Consider the following 12,905-nt stretch of genomic DNA (forward strand, 5'->3'; position numbering starts at 1 on the left):
TCCAAAGAGAGGCGCGGCAGAACCGGCGCGTGGGGCTTCCTACACAGTGCATTCTAGTGAGTCATAGGTACCTGTCAGCGTCCCACCAAAGCGCTGGAAGGATGCATTCCTGGCGTTTACCCGAAGTTTCTCGACCGAGTTTATGGAACCGGATTAGAGTCAAAATGGCAGCAAAAAGCCAAGTCTAGACGTGACCTAACACAGAGCCGACACGCGCAGGAAATTGCCAGGTTTCCTTCTTGCTGTATGTACTGCGAAAACCAGGTTCAGCTTTCAGATTATAATCAAGGGTTCTTGTCAATAAGGTACACACACACACAATTTATTAACGCCCGGGCGGCGAAGCCGAAAGGGCAACTGACGCTAATCTACCGTACATTCTTGAGTCGCTTCCTTGTCACCCAAAGCCCTTGCATGTCCCATTTTCAGTTGGTCACTCCACTTCCGTCAGCACGTTCCTGTTCGGGATCCCGTGTGTTAGTAGTTTTTCCTGGCAGGCCAGCTTGAAGGCCTTTCTTCAAGTGTCCAGCATCCTATCCTCGGCAGCTGAAGCGGCGCCTGCAGTCTGAGGCACGGGTTGTTAGTAGTGGTCGTGTTAGTGAAAAGACTGGTTCCTATCCAGCCGACCTGTCGCCATGGCAAATCGTGTCGTCGCTCATACACGCACCGTAGCAGACCTACCGTATTGCAGTATGTGCTGAAGGAGCGGCTCTCGCAGCGCTTGTACCGCTTGCCGGCGCCCATTGACGTGCTGGTTGCCAGCGGACGTCTGAAAACGGACCTAACCCATAGCCAGAGTACCGAATGCTTCCAGTACTGGTGGCGGTAGAAGTGCGCTTTCGCGGTTGTCATGGTGACGCTCATCAAATTCTTTACTACGGCTTCCTTGAGAGTACGGTATGTACATTATGGACGTGTGAGGCGTTCTCGCTGTCCGCTTGCGGCGCCATAGCCACTGCCCTACTGCTCATACAACTCACACGAGTGGTGACTCTTGCCGTCTTCTTCGTGGTAGCTTTTGGCTGGCACGGCTGGCACGAATCCTGATCCATGTCTGGACCTCGTCGACGACACGCATTCCACCGCTCCAAATATGTATGTACGCCCTAGTAGCTGCCGAAATGTTTCTGTGGCTCTTTGCTTTGGGCTTGTCCGGTCCTGTCCACGACAGGCAGCCGAAACGCATCTGGTTGTTCTCCCAGGTACTCAAATAGTAGCATAGGCGCATTGTACCCGAAAGCCTCAATGCAGCTCTTCTGGTTCGTACCTACCCGTATCGTAACCCGGTTATTTGCACCTGTTTCTGACCATGCTACCTGAAGCTACTTCCGGTCCTGTTGGGTTCGTACCTCAAGGTACAGTCGTCAAAAGAGACCGGTGCAGTACGGTGCGACTTACACGCAGCTCAACTTGCGAAGTAGGATAATTCGTGAGTAGGAAGTGCTACTTCGTAGCCGTTCTTGGGTATCTCAGCAAGCTCTGCATTTGGACCATGGGCATCATGTGTGCACTCTTTCCGATGTGCCTTTCTGACGTACAGAGTCCAGACTGGTCAAGTTGCGGTAGGGCAGATGTAGACCTCAGGATACAGAGCTGCTGATGGCGCCGCCGGTCCAAAGGAGCAAAGCCAGCGAACAGCAGCGCCGATATTGTTGTGTTCCGTTGTTGGTCATGGCACACTTGCTGGCTCACAAGAGGGATTTGGGGCCCCTCCAATTCCAACCGAGTAGTATGCAGAAATTATACTGGGAGGCCAAACTACCATTCTGGTCCGCACCACCGTAGTCTCTCATTGTGTCATTTTCGAAGTGCGCCGATTCCGAATGGAACCAGAATCATCCAGTAACATACAGTACTGTCTTTTTGCGGCTTAAGCTCGAAGAGTCTCACGGGCTGTTTTCGGTCCGGAGTTTTGTTGGCCCTTACTGCGAAGCAGAATGGGAACCGTTGCGCAAGTGGCACTGAGAGACGGAATGGACGCCGGGCGGACGGCTTGTGATGCAACCCATGTTCTGGTGCGCAGGACAGAGCCTGATGTTTCCCCCGCTCCGCTTGTACCATTCCGACCTAGAGGCCGGTCGCCTCGGACCTGAATCATCCAGGAGCGTATTCTCCTTTCGCCGCATCCGTCGAGAGCTCGAAGATCCTCGCGCGCTATTTCCGGTCTTGACTTCATAATGGCGGACGGCGCGGAGGACGCGATGGTGGTGGGGTCGCAAAACTCAATTTCGACAACCATCGCGAAACGACGATCGACTCGCGTCACGAAACCAACTGCGAAGATTCAAGAGGCATCGGACCGACCAGTAGCTGAGGATGGAGAAGCTACAGCAACAGACGCGAACGAAAAAGGTCGGGATGGGCCTGCAAAGACATACCTCCAGAAGATCCTGGAGCTCGTCGTGCGCGCCCAAACCGAGATCCAGGACCTGAAGCAGATCGTAGTGGCCCAGAGTGGCACTATTCAGGAGATTAACCAGCGCTACGAAACATCTCAGAATGAGAACCGCCGTCTTTCCGAAGAGCTTAAGCACATCCGCGATCAATTGGAGGCTATTCAACACAGTCCAGTCTTGAACGCTAGCGCCCAGACCAGCCCACAAGCCTCCTACGCGCAGGTCGCGCGTACTCCGCCGACAAGCCAGCCGAGCAACGTACGCACGCTTACCTCGATGAACACCACACCTTCGACCTTCACCGACACTCTCTACTGTACTGTTGATACCTCTCACGTGGATAATGAGGGACGCGCCAAGGTCACAGCCGGAACGATTCGAGCCGCCATCGAGAAGGAGATGCGAGCGACGAGAGAACAGAAGGACTGGCGATGCCGCGCCGTAACCATGGACCCTAGGAAGCCCCAGCGTATCAAGATTGTCTGCCGAGATGAGACCGAGCACCGACTAGTCAAGCGAGCCGCCGAGAAGACGAACGTGTCTGGAGCTCGCGTCCTGCGAGACGAACTATACCCGATCAAGGTGGACAGTGTCAGGCGCACAGCAGTCCTCAACGAAAACGACGAGATCCGAGACGGAGCGGCCGAGGCATTCGGGCAAGAGAACGAGACGACAGTCGCCAAGGTGGCATGGCTGAGCCGGAAGGACAATGGGAAGGCATACGGATCCATGGTTGTCTACCTGACGAAGGCGGCCGAGGCGCGGAAGTTCCTCGAGGAGGGTTTCTTTTACGCCGGAGGCGAGTCGGGCTACACGAGGGTATTCGAGCGACGAGAGCGGCCGGAACAGTGTTACAACTGCCAGCAGGTGGGACACAAGGCATTCCAGTGCAAAAACGCCCAGGCCTGCGGACGATGCGCAAAGCAGGGACACAGCCACCATGGCTGCGAAGCAACCGTTCTAAAGTGCGTCCCGTGTGGAGGACCACACGAGTCATTTAGCCGACACTGTCCGAAGCTGTACCCATCGAACCATGGCTAGACCGTTTCGCATCATTCAAAACAACGTAAGGAAGCAAGGACCCGTACACGACGGCCTCCTCAACGATGAAGATGTACAGCACGCGACAGTACTTTCGATTCAAGAGCCTCACGCGAGGATGGCGCAGGGGCGGCTCCTGACGACACCGATGGGACACCATAGGTGGGTCAAGATGGTTCCGCCAGTTCGGAGAGAAAGGAGGTGGCCGATCCGGAGCATGCTCTGGGTCAGCAAGGAGGTGGAAGCGGAACAGGTCCCGGTTGAGTCCCCAGACATCACCGCAGCAGTCGTGCGGCTACCGGAACATGCGGTCTTTGTGGCGTCCGTTTACGTCCCTGTGGAGGATCCCCCCGCGCTCCAAGAAGCGTGCAGAAAGCTGCGCACTGCTATTGAGGCAGTGAGAAGGAAGACGGGGGCAACAGTAGAGGTGGTTATCACGGGGGACTTCAACCGGCATGACCAGCTCTGGGGCGGAGAGGAGGTACGGCTGGAAAAGCAAGGAGAGGCGGATCCGATTATTCATTTCATGGCCGAATTCGGCCTCAACAGTCTGCTCCCGCGGGTACGAAAACGTGGAGTGGAGGAGCCTATAGCACGACCATCGACCTCGTCCTCGCATCGGAAGAGATGAAAGATTCGTTAGTCAAGTGCAGGGTGTTCGACACGGAACATGGGTCTGACCACCGGACCATCGAGACGGTCTTGGAGATGGCCACACCAGCGGCAGAGAGCCAGGAACGACTTCTCTTCAAGAACGCCCCATGGAAGGACATCAACACCCGGATCGCAGCGGCATTGGCTACGACGCCCACGGGCGGCACGGTCCAACAACAGACTGACCGGCTAATGGGAGTCGTCCTGGAAGTAGTGCACGCACTGACGCCCAAAGCCAAGCCATCGCCGTACGCGAAACGATGGTGGGCAACGGACCTAACACAACTCCGGCGCATTCACACGTACTGGAGAAACCGAGCCCGGGCCGAGAGGAGGGCAGGATGCACCAGGAGCGACCTAGATGTAACGGCGAAAGGTGCCGCAAAACAGTACCACGATGCCATCCGGCAGCAAAAGAAGAAGCACTGGAACGAGTTCCTCGCCGACAACGACAACATCTGGAAGGCAGCAAAATACCTCAAAGCGGGCGACGACACGGCATTTGGGAAAGTCCCCCAGCTCGTGCGGGCGGATGGGACGACCACTTCCAATCATACGGAGCAGGCGGAAGAACTGCTGACCAAATTCTTTCCTCCGCTTCCGGGCGAGATTGCCGACGAAGGGGACCGCCCGCAGAGGGCGCCCATCGAGATGCGCGCTATCACGATGGAAGAGATAGAACGACAGCTGTTCGCAGCCAAGTCCTGGAAAGCACCCGGGGAGGACGGCCTGCCGGTAGCTGTCTGGAAGGAAGTGTGGCCGGTGGTCAAGCAATGGGTGTTAACGCTGTTTCGTACGTCGTTGGAGGAAGGAAACCTACCAACCCAATGGCGCCATGCGAAGATCATACCGCTCAAAAAGCCGGGTAAAGAAGACTATACTATAGCGAAAGCCTGGCGGCCGATCTCGCTACTGTCCACACTCGGAAAGGTGATGGAGTCCGTCATTGCGGAAAGGATCTCTTATCTAGTAGAGACGTTCGGGCTCCTTCCAACCAACCACTTCGGCGCCCGGAAACGACGGTCGGCAGAACAGGCGCTCATGCTCTTGCAAGAGCAGATCTACGCTGCGTGGCGAGGCCGTAAGGTTCTCAGCCTGGTAAGCTTCGATGTCAAAGGGGCGTACAACGGGGTATTCGACGTCAGGCTCCTCCAAAGGATGAAGGCTCGAGGGATACCAGATCAGTTGCTCCGTTGGATCAGCGCTTTCTGCTCAGGTCGTACGGCGACGATTCTGGTGAACGGACACACGTCCGAAAGACGAAGCCTACCACAGGCGGGCTTGCCCCAAGGCTCCCCCCTGTCACCGATTCTGTTCCTCTTCTTTAATGCGGATCTGGTACAGCGGCGGATCGACTGCTACCGGGGTGCTATCGCCTTTGTAGACGACTTTACAGCTTGGGTCACAGGCCCGACGGCGGAAAGCAACCGCGAAGGGATAGAAGCCATCATCAACGACGCCCTCGCATGGGAGAGGAGAAGTGGTGCGACGTTCGAAGCGGACATGACAGCCATCATTCACTTTGCCCGCAAACCGTACAAGACCGATTCGACACCCTTCACCATCAAAGGACAAAGTGTTCAACCCAAAACCCATGTCAAGATCCTCGGGGTAATTATGGACGCCAAGCTGAAATACAAAGAACACATTGCCCGGGCCGCAGCCAAGGGGCTAGAGGCCGTGATAGAACTGAGACGGTTGAAAGGACTGTCCCCAGCCACGGCACGACAGCTCTTCACGGCCACGGTAGCGCCAGTGGTAGACTACGCGTCGAACGTGTGGATGCATGAATGCAGGTACAAAACGGCGGTGCCTGTGAATCGAATCCAGAAAATAGGGGCCCAGGCAATCGTCGGAACGTTCATGACTGTGGCGACAAGCGTGGCAGAAGCAGAGGCACACATTGCTACGACGCAGGATCGGTTCTGGAGGAGGGCGATCAAGATTTGGGCGGACATTCACACCCTCCCCCCGACAAACCCCCTTCGCAGCTGCACGGCGCGGATACGGAAGTTCAGGAGATACCACCGGTCGCCATTCTACCAAGTGGCAGACATATTAAAGGACATGCCCATGGAGAAACTCGAAACCATTCAGCCGTACGCGCTGGCACCATGGGTGAGCCGGGTGCCGACGGTGACAGACGAGCCAGAGGGGATGCCGAGCACAGCCCCGGACTGGACGGCACGCATCGCCGTGAGCAGCTCAGCAAGGAACGGTCTCGTGAGATACGGGGGGGCCGTCGAGATAAGGACGTCCACGAGAGCGAGCCCTATGTGCGAGACCCGTGCTGTCACTCTCGGCGCAAGAGAAGAGCAGAACCCGTTCACAGGAGAACTAGCGGCTATTGCAGACATGCTGCACTCACTACCGGAGCTTCGCTACCGGCACATCCTTTTGCACACGAGGAATAGAGCAGCAGTATTTATACTAAAGAAACCACGCCAGCAGTCGGGACAGCGACATGTCTGCCAAGCCTACAAAGCCATTCAAGAGCTCAGAAGGGAAGGAAATAGTATAACTATCGCCTGGTTACCGACGGGCGAGGAAAATCAACTTGTGGACCGAGCGAAGAGGGAGGCCAAAAGCACGACGCAGCTAGGCGCGCATCCAGGGGTAGAGACCCCCGGAGCCAAGTCGACGACACTGAACGTGGCGCGGACGAAGCGGGAAGCGAATGCAAGCCTGCCGGAACACGTCGGGAGATACTCCAAAAAGATCGACACAGCTCTACCAGGAAAACACACACGACAGTTATACGATCGTCTCTCGTGGAAAGAAGCCAGCATCCTGGCCCAGCTCCGGACAGGGATGGCTCGACTGAACGCATATGCTCAGCTATCTGCACCTGTTTCTGGCCATGCTACCTGAAGCTACTTCCGGTCCTCTTGGGTTCGTACCTCAAGGTACAGTCGTCAAAAGAGACTGGTCCAGTACTGACGGTGTGACTTATATGCAGTTCATCTTGCGAAGCTAGACTCGATCAGGAAATGCTTTTTCGTAGTCGGTTAAAAGTTATCTCTCCAGCTCTGCATCGTTAAGTGGCTGTAGGGCAGAAGTAGACCTCAGGATGCAGAGCTGCTGATGGCGCCGCCGGTCCAAAGGAGCAAAGCCAGCGGACAGTAGCGCTGATATTGTTTTGTTGGCCGTGGCGCACTTGCTGGCTCACACGAGGCACTTTCAGGTCCCTCCAATTCCCAACGAGTAGTATGCAGAAATGATACTGGGAGGCCCAACTGCCATTCTGGTCCGCCCGACCGTAGTATCCAATTGTACCCTCATCGACGTGGTACGCCGATTCCGAATGAAACCAGAATCATCCAGTAACATACAGTACTGTCTTTTTGCTGCTTAAGCTTGAAAAGTACGGGCTGGCTTCAGTCCTGAGTTTTGTTGGCCTGATTGTGATGCAGAATCGGACACGTCCTCAAGTGGCACTGAGAGACGGAATGGACGCCGGACGGGCAGCTTTTGATGCATCCTGTCCTGGTGCGCAGGACAGGGCCTGATCAGCGGCGAAGGGAGGGGAGTTTCGGAGCTTGGCATAGTACTCGTTCAGTTTCTTTCATGCGTTCATTGCCGAAAGTCGGAGATATTGTCGGGAGTCAGGCGGCAGGGCCTCGAATCGAGTATGGTGGCCTTGATGGCTCCAAAAAAAACTTGGAGCTATGAGCTTGGAGGCTTATAGAGGGAGTCGGCTGTCGGCGTTGGTCCGGAGCATACAGCGTTCTGAATTCGATATGTCTTCGGATCCCAAGATCAAAGTAAGGGAAAAACTACGCGCGATACGCGTCGGGATCCTCGCAGAGGAGTCTCTGATAGTCGATTCTTCGATTAAAACGCGTCCGGAGGTCTGGTTGTCGTCGTACGAAGTTCGAAGCCCAGTTAATACCGACGCGTCCTCCGTCGCGTAAGCTAAGCAGTCGATTCGCCATATCTTCTAGACCGCTGAGCCGAGGAGGAAACGATCGCGTATCTAGCTCAATAGTATATCGTATAATCGCATCCTCTTCGGAATTAGTTAATCTACAACAATTGGCGGAAATTTCGCGCTTTGGCTGAAGACCGAGCCGTCGGTTACGGAGGGTCGCGTAAGGGACATCGGTTCTTTTGAATCGCTTGAAGCGCTAGAATCATTTGGCTTTCTTTCCAAGTGCCGACCATATTGTGTGGTAGAGGAATTACGGGGAGAAGTAAGTCTGTGTTCAATTGGAGGGAAATGGTAAATTCGCTTGTTGAACACACTTGATGAAACCTCGAGGAAAGTGCATAGCGCAGCGCTGTCTACTCTGAGCCATGAAAGCATACACCATACACCTCTTAATCACCACTCGACCGCAGAAGCCAAGTCAATCACCCTCTCAATCACATCTTCTTACCCTTCATCTTCGTCCACATCCTCGATAGTAGCAACGTCGAATCTGTGGCCCGCCCATTCGCCAATACAGTCAAGGTCGCCAAGGCCAGATGGGTCGTCCGTGAACTGTGTCTGAACCAAGAGGGCATGACTGAAGTTGAGATCATTGGCGGCAAGGTCTTCTTGAGCAACGAATTCCTTCATTGTCAGGTTGCGAAGGACGAGACGGTCCGACGAAAGGGGGAAGGAAGCAGGAATGCCAGCCATGATTAGACTGAGGAGTCTCTTGGGCAGTTCAACATCCTCGTGTACCGGCCATTGATGATATGACTAGTGCCATTTGCGCTTCCGATATATCTTGAGCTTGTACCACAATCCGATGGAGACTGCTATCGATCCGCCGAGGGGATTCGTCCCATAAGGCATAGAATAAAACCGAAGACGCATCCTAGAAAAACCCAATCCATCGGTGAGGTAGGACGATCGTTCTGCTTGTCTTCTTCTGGCGTGGGCTTTTCGTTGCCGACACGAAACTCAAGCTCGCTGATCCACTCGCTGGCATCCTGGATCTTTGCAATCCATCCTCTCCACCAAGTATCTGCAGTCGCAGTCGCAAGTGCAGCCGCAGCTAGGCAGGTCACTGAGTGTTTTTTGGACCATTTCGGCGGACTTCTCGAACTCATAGGCTAGATTACAACAATGTGCGAGCTGATCACCAAGCTCTTTGTGCTCCATAAAATTGAAAGGACGATTTTGTGTAGGCATGACCGGAAGGAATGGTAACAGGATGATGGTAAAGGCTTTGCTGACGAAGAGAAAGACACAAGAAAGTCCAAGAGGGGGAGACCGGACACATAGCTGGACTTTATACCCGCGAGGCCTTACTTGCCAGTTGACATGGAAGGGCGACGAAGTCGGAAGAGACGAGCCCCTGCAAATTCCACTTCAAGGGCCCCTCCAGTCATGTACGAGGGAGGCCGCCGCGTGTAATGCCTTGTAGGAGGGACAGTTGACCAAAGGATGATAACCTTCTGAGGCTTTTTGGATACGGGGCCGCAAAACGTACTCCTAGCTGCGTTATTGGGAGACATCATCTAGCCACAGCCTCTATAGGCTTTCTACAGCATTGTCGGTCAAGGTTCCTTGCTTTGCAACGAAGAAATTCGTGGCAGCCAACTGTGCTTTTCCAGGACTCGCCGCTACCTATAGCGTGAGTCTCTTCAAGGCCCGGTCTGTCGCTGTGGGAAATAGAGCAAAGCGAATGCGCAGATCAGGAGACAGGTGGATGGCGATTGAGAAGCCTTCGATTACGTGGTCTACACACTCTCCAACATAACGAGTTCAGGTTACTTCTTATAGGCGATGGCATACGGTAGGCGTCAAATGGCATGTAGTCTGTGGTTGAGGCGTGTGTATGCCGCGTCGCTATTCCGTGAAGTAGGTGGCTCTATATTACGGTATACAACAAACAGGATGGCTCTGCAACCTGATAAAACCCTACATGAGGCCAAAGCTGAAAACACCATCGCCGTCCATACCGTGACATGTACTTCATTCCCATTGCTGGACGACTAGGTAGAGTCATCGTGAAAAGGGCAGCCATTGGATTCTAAGTCTCCAAAGCCATCCAAAAGGGCGGCATGCACTTTTGATTTCGGATTTGGTCAGTCGTGTCTCATTCGCACGCCTCTTCCGCCACTAAAGCTACCCAGGTAAGGGCCAATTTTGCACAGGGGCTCTTCGTTTTGCCGTCCCTGTTGCGTCATCGTTTGCTGGCCGCTTCGCCGTCTCGGGGCTGGATGGCTCCTCGCCATATTGGGCCAAAATCGACACATCAGCCACATCGCACACGGTAGGCTCGGTCATGCATGCCGGTGTCGGCCGGTTCGACTCGAGTATTGGGGATAGTGGCTGGGGCAGGCAGACTGTAGGTGACTGGAGAAGCGGACTATAACCGCACTGTTCACTCTCGAGAGCACTGATGAGATCCGCCTGGGTTTTCAACACCTGCTCCTGGAGATCACGAGATGCCTGCATCTCACTAATTTGCTCCAACAGCGCTGCTACCTTGATTTGCAGCTGAACGTTCTCCGCGCCTAGTCCCTGGACCTGGACCTGGACATTGTAGAGGTGGACTGCGAACTCGTGCATAGCTGCACTGAACACACCAAACGGCACCAGGTGTGCCGTTTCTCGAGTGATCTGACTAGATGCCATGATTCTTTTTTATTTTGACTGTTGCCTTGTGCATGAGCAGGGCCTGTGTTTGTGTGTGGGTGTGTGTATTAATATGACCATAACGAAGGCCTTTTCCGGCCGTTTATGCTATACAGTACTTTAGCGTAGTTGGATCCAAGTGGAAGCAGAACTCAAAGTCTTGCTAATTACTGTAGGCTTGTAGTGTGGCCCTGTGTACACATGTTCCATAACTACTGGGATGCTCCAAAAAGCACCATCATCAGAGACTGTATCATGATCTTAAGCCAGCCGTCCAGCAACATACTCGCTTTCTGCCGCATCGGCTGCCAGTATAGGCAATTCTCTCAGCTTGGCTAGCGGACCTCATTCCGGCCCTTGTGACTTAGCCTGCTAAAGTTAGCAGTCGCTCGAGGACATCGTACACAGGATTCGCCAAGCATCCAGAGATGGTCCTCTCTTACCTGCAGGCCCATTCCCGCTCGTATTGGCCTCCGGAGCCGTTCATGGAGGAGCTGGAGTAGCCACTTCCTGTGGTCTTTCGTTGACCATCGATATATCTATGTAAAGGCCGTCGGCTCGCAGGTGTCTTAGAGATTTTTAGGCACAGCACCAACCAGCACAGAATCGATGGGAAACTTCTCAAGCTGCCTCGTGCTTAGACCGCGCGTTACTACAGACAAAAAATACGCAGAAAGAAGCTATTACAAGTCCATGCCAACAAATCAGAACTCGCGTCGGCCCAGACGAGAACACTCGCGGGAACCCCGCACCCACATGGTGTACCCGGACCATCGACATAGCTCGATTCGGTATGTCCTCGTAGATATTGGAGGTAAAGACGACTATCTACTCAGGAAGAGAAGAAATGAATCTCGAGCTGTTCATTCTCGCTCACGTTATGATGGCTGCCACCAAAATATACAATTGTATGGTGGGACAAACAAGGCGGACACCACTCGGGAAGAAATAGAGGAACAACTGCTTCGAAACCTAGCAGTCGCAAGACACAATGCCGAGATAGCATCCCGCCCAGCACTTCCGCGTCCACGTCGTGTGCACTTTGGCTCGGTCACCAACATTTTTTGAAGAGTTGGTCTGTAGTGATGCACCAATACAAGCGGACGTCATTATAGGCTATCTCAAGCAGGAAGAATGAGTGACGGCTCCATCTGCTGGCTTGGGATTATTATGTGATCTATAAGTGTAGAAGCCTACTTCCACTTTATGTAAGGAAAGGTATGCTTATTGGATAACTAGCGGCGGATAAGGGGGTGGTTATGCTCACTAGCCAGTGCACCATCATAATAGTGGTGCGACCTGGATTTCGGCGAGTTGTATCACTGAAATTCTAAACACAGTCTTGGAGCTGCCACAGGGTTGCCCGGTCTCAAGATACTTTTACCTTGCATGCCTGCCTTGTCGCCGTACGAGTAGCAGTGCACTGACCTTCTCCAACAAGTGGTTGGATCCTCTGAAGAAAGTCTTCCAATTCCCAAGCTGGGCTCTCCGCAGAAGATTTACAACGGGAACAGCAGTCCAGAGACCATAGATGATGATACTATCCTGAATCCCTGAGTCTCCGACCATTCTAGGCAACCAGCACCGCTCTGTATCAGATAAAGATTAGATTGTGGCTTTCAGTTACCGTCACCCTTCCATCTCGTCCTCTTCCACAAGCCTTCCCAGTATAATGCTCTGCATGAGTGTGTCGTCTGTGAGTATGCTGGTTCCATGCAATGGGTAATTGTAATTTATGCTCGACCTGCTTTTTTCCGCACTGGCGCCTTGGCCTGGGGTACAGATAAAATCAAACGTATGGTCGCTGCCTTCCGTTTCTGTCATGGCCTCTTCAATACTCTTTGCGCGGACTAGAGCTGCCCCTAACATCTGCAGGAGGTCGAAATATGGCATATGCTTCCTCTGACTGCCTTTTTGGAGGACGGTAAGAATACACATGTTCAGCAGAAACGCTGGCTTTTCTTCCAAGGTTTCAGGAAGCGTTTTGCTACTGGCTTCGTAGATAGGTATGTGGCGAGAGCATATCGCATCACCAAGTACTCTGCTAGAGCCAGCACAAAGCACATATGAAGACCAGTCCACAACCTTTCCTCTAGAAACGCAGGTGGAGATCCACTTCGCAGACAAGCAGGGTAATCCTAATGCAAGGGCCTGCATGTACTTAGCCCTGCGAGAGTGACGGTCGGAAATCAGTGCCGTAAAACCAGCTGCATGGAAATCGGATTTTAATGCTAGGCTCC

General features: G+C 53.7%; 4 protein-coding genes across 4 annotated transcripts; 1 reads left to right on the forward strand and 3 right to left on the reverse strand.

Moving 5' to 3' along the window:
- Window positions 1-517: 517 nt before the first annotated feature.
- PG994_015308 (uncharacterized protein) lies at window positions 518-852 on the reverse strand (the record flags this gene model as incomplete). The annotated part of the gene is made up of 2 exons (XM_066866715.1): window positions 518-565; window positions 682-852. 2 exons carry the CDS (start codon window positions 850-852, stop codon window positions 518-520), a joined length of 219 nt encoding a protein of 72 aa, XP_066707629.1.
- A 4,397-nt stretch (window positions 853-5,249) lies between these two features.
- On the forward strand, window positions 5,250-6,505 carry PG994_015309 (reverse transcriptase; the record flags this gene model as incomplete). Its single annotated transcript, XM_066866716.1, has 2 exons — window positions 5,250-5,887; window positions 5,929-6,505. The coding sequence occupies 2 exons, from the start codon at window positions 5,250-5,252 to the stop codon at window positions 6,503-6,505; spliced, it is 1,215 nt and encodes a 404-aa protein (XP_066707630.1).
- A 1,961-nt stretch (window positions 6,506-8,466) lies between these two features.
- On the reverse strand, window positions 8,467-8,715 carry PG994_015310 (uncharacterized protein; the record flags this gene model as incomplete). The annotated part of the gene is made up of 1 exon (XM_066866717.1): window positions 8,467-8,715. The coding sequence occupies one exon, from the start codon at window positions 8,713-8,715 to the stop codon at window positions 8,467-8,469; it is 249 nt and encodes an 82-aa protein (XP_066707631.1).
- A 1,437-nt stretch (window positions 8,716-10,152) lies between these two features.
- Window positions 10,153-10,665, reverse strand: PG994_015311 (uncharacterized protein; the record flags this gene model as incomplete). The annotated part of the gene is made up of 1 exon (XM_066866718.1): window positions 10,153-10,665. The coding sequence occupies one exon, from the start codon at window positions 10,663-10,665 to the stop codon at window positions 10,153-10,155; it is 513 nt and encodes a 170-aa protein (XP_066707632.1).
- Between the last annotated feature and the right edge of the window lie 2,240 nt (window positions 10,666-12,905).

This window comes from Apiospora phragmitis (assembly GCF_038363925.1).
Source record: "Apiospora phragmitis strain CBS 135458 chromosome Unknown utg000016l:1.0-887042.0:1.0-888152.0, whole genome shotgun sequence".
Lineage (NCBI taxonomy): Eukaryota > Fungi > Ascomycota > Sordariomycetes > Amphisphaeriales > Apiosporaceae > Apiospora > Apiospora phragmitis.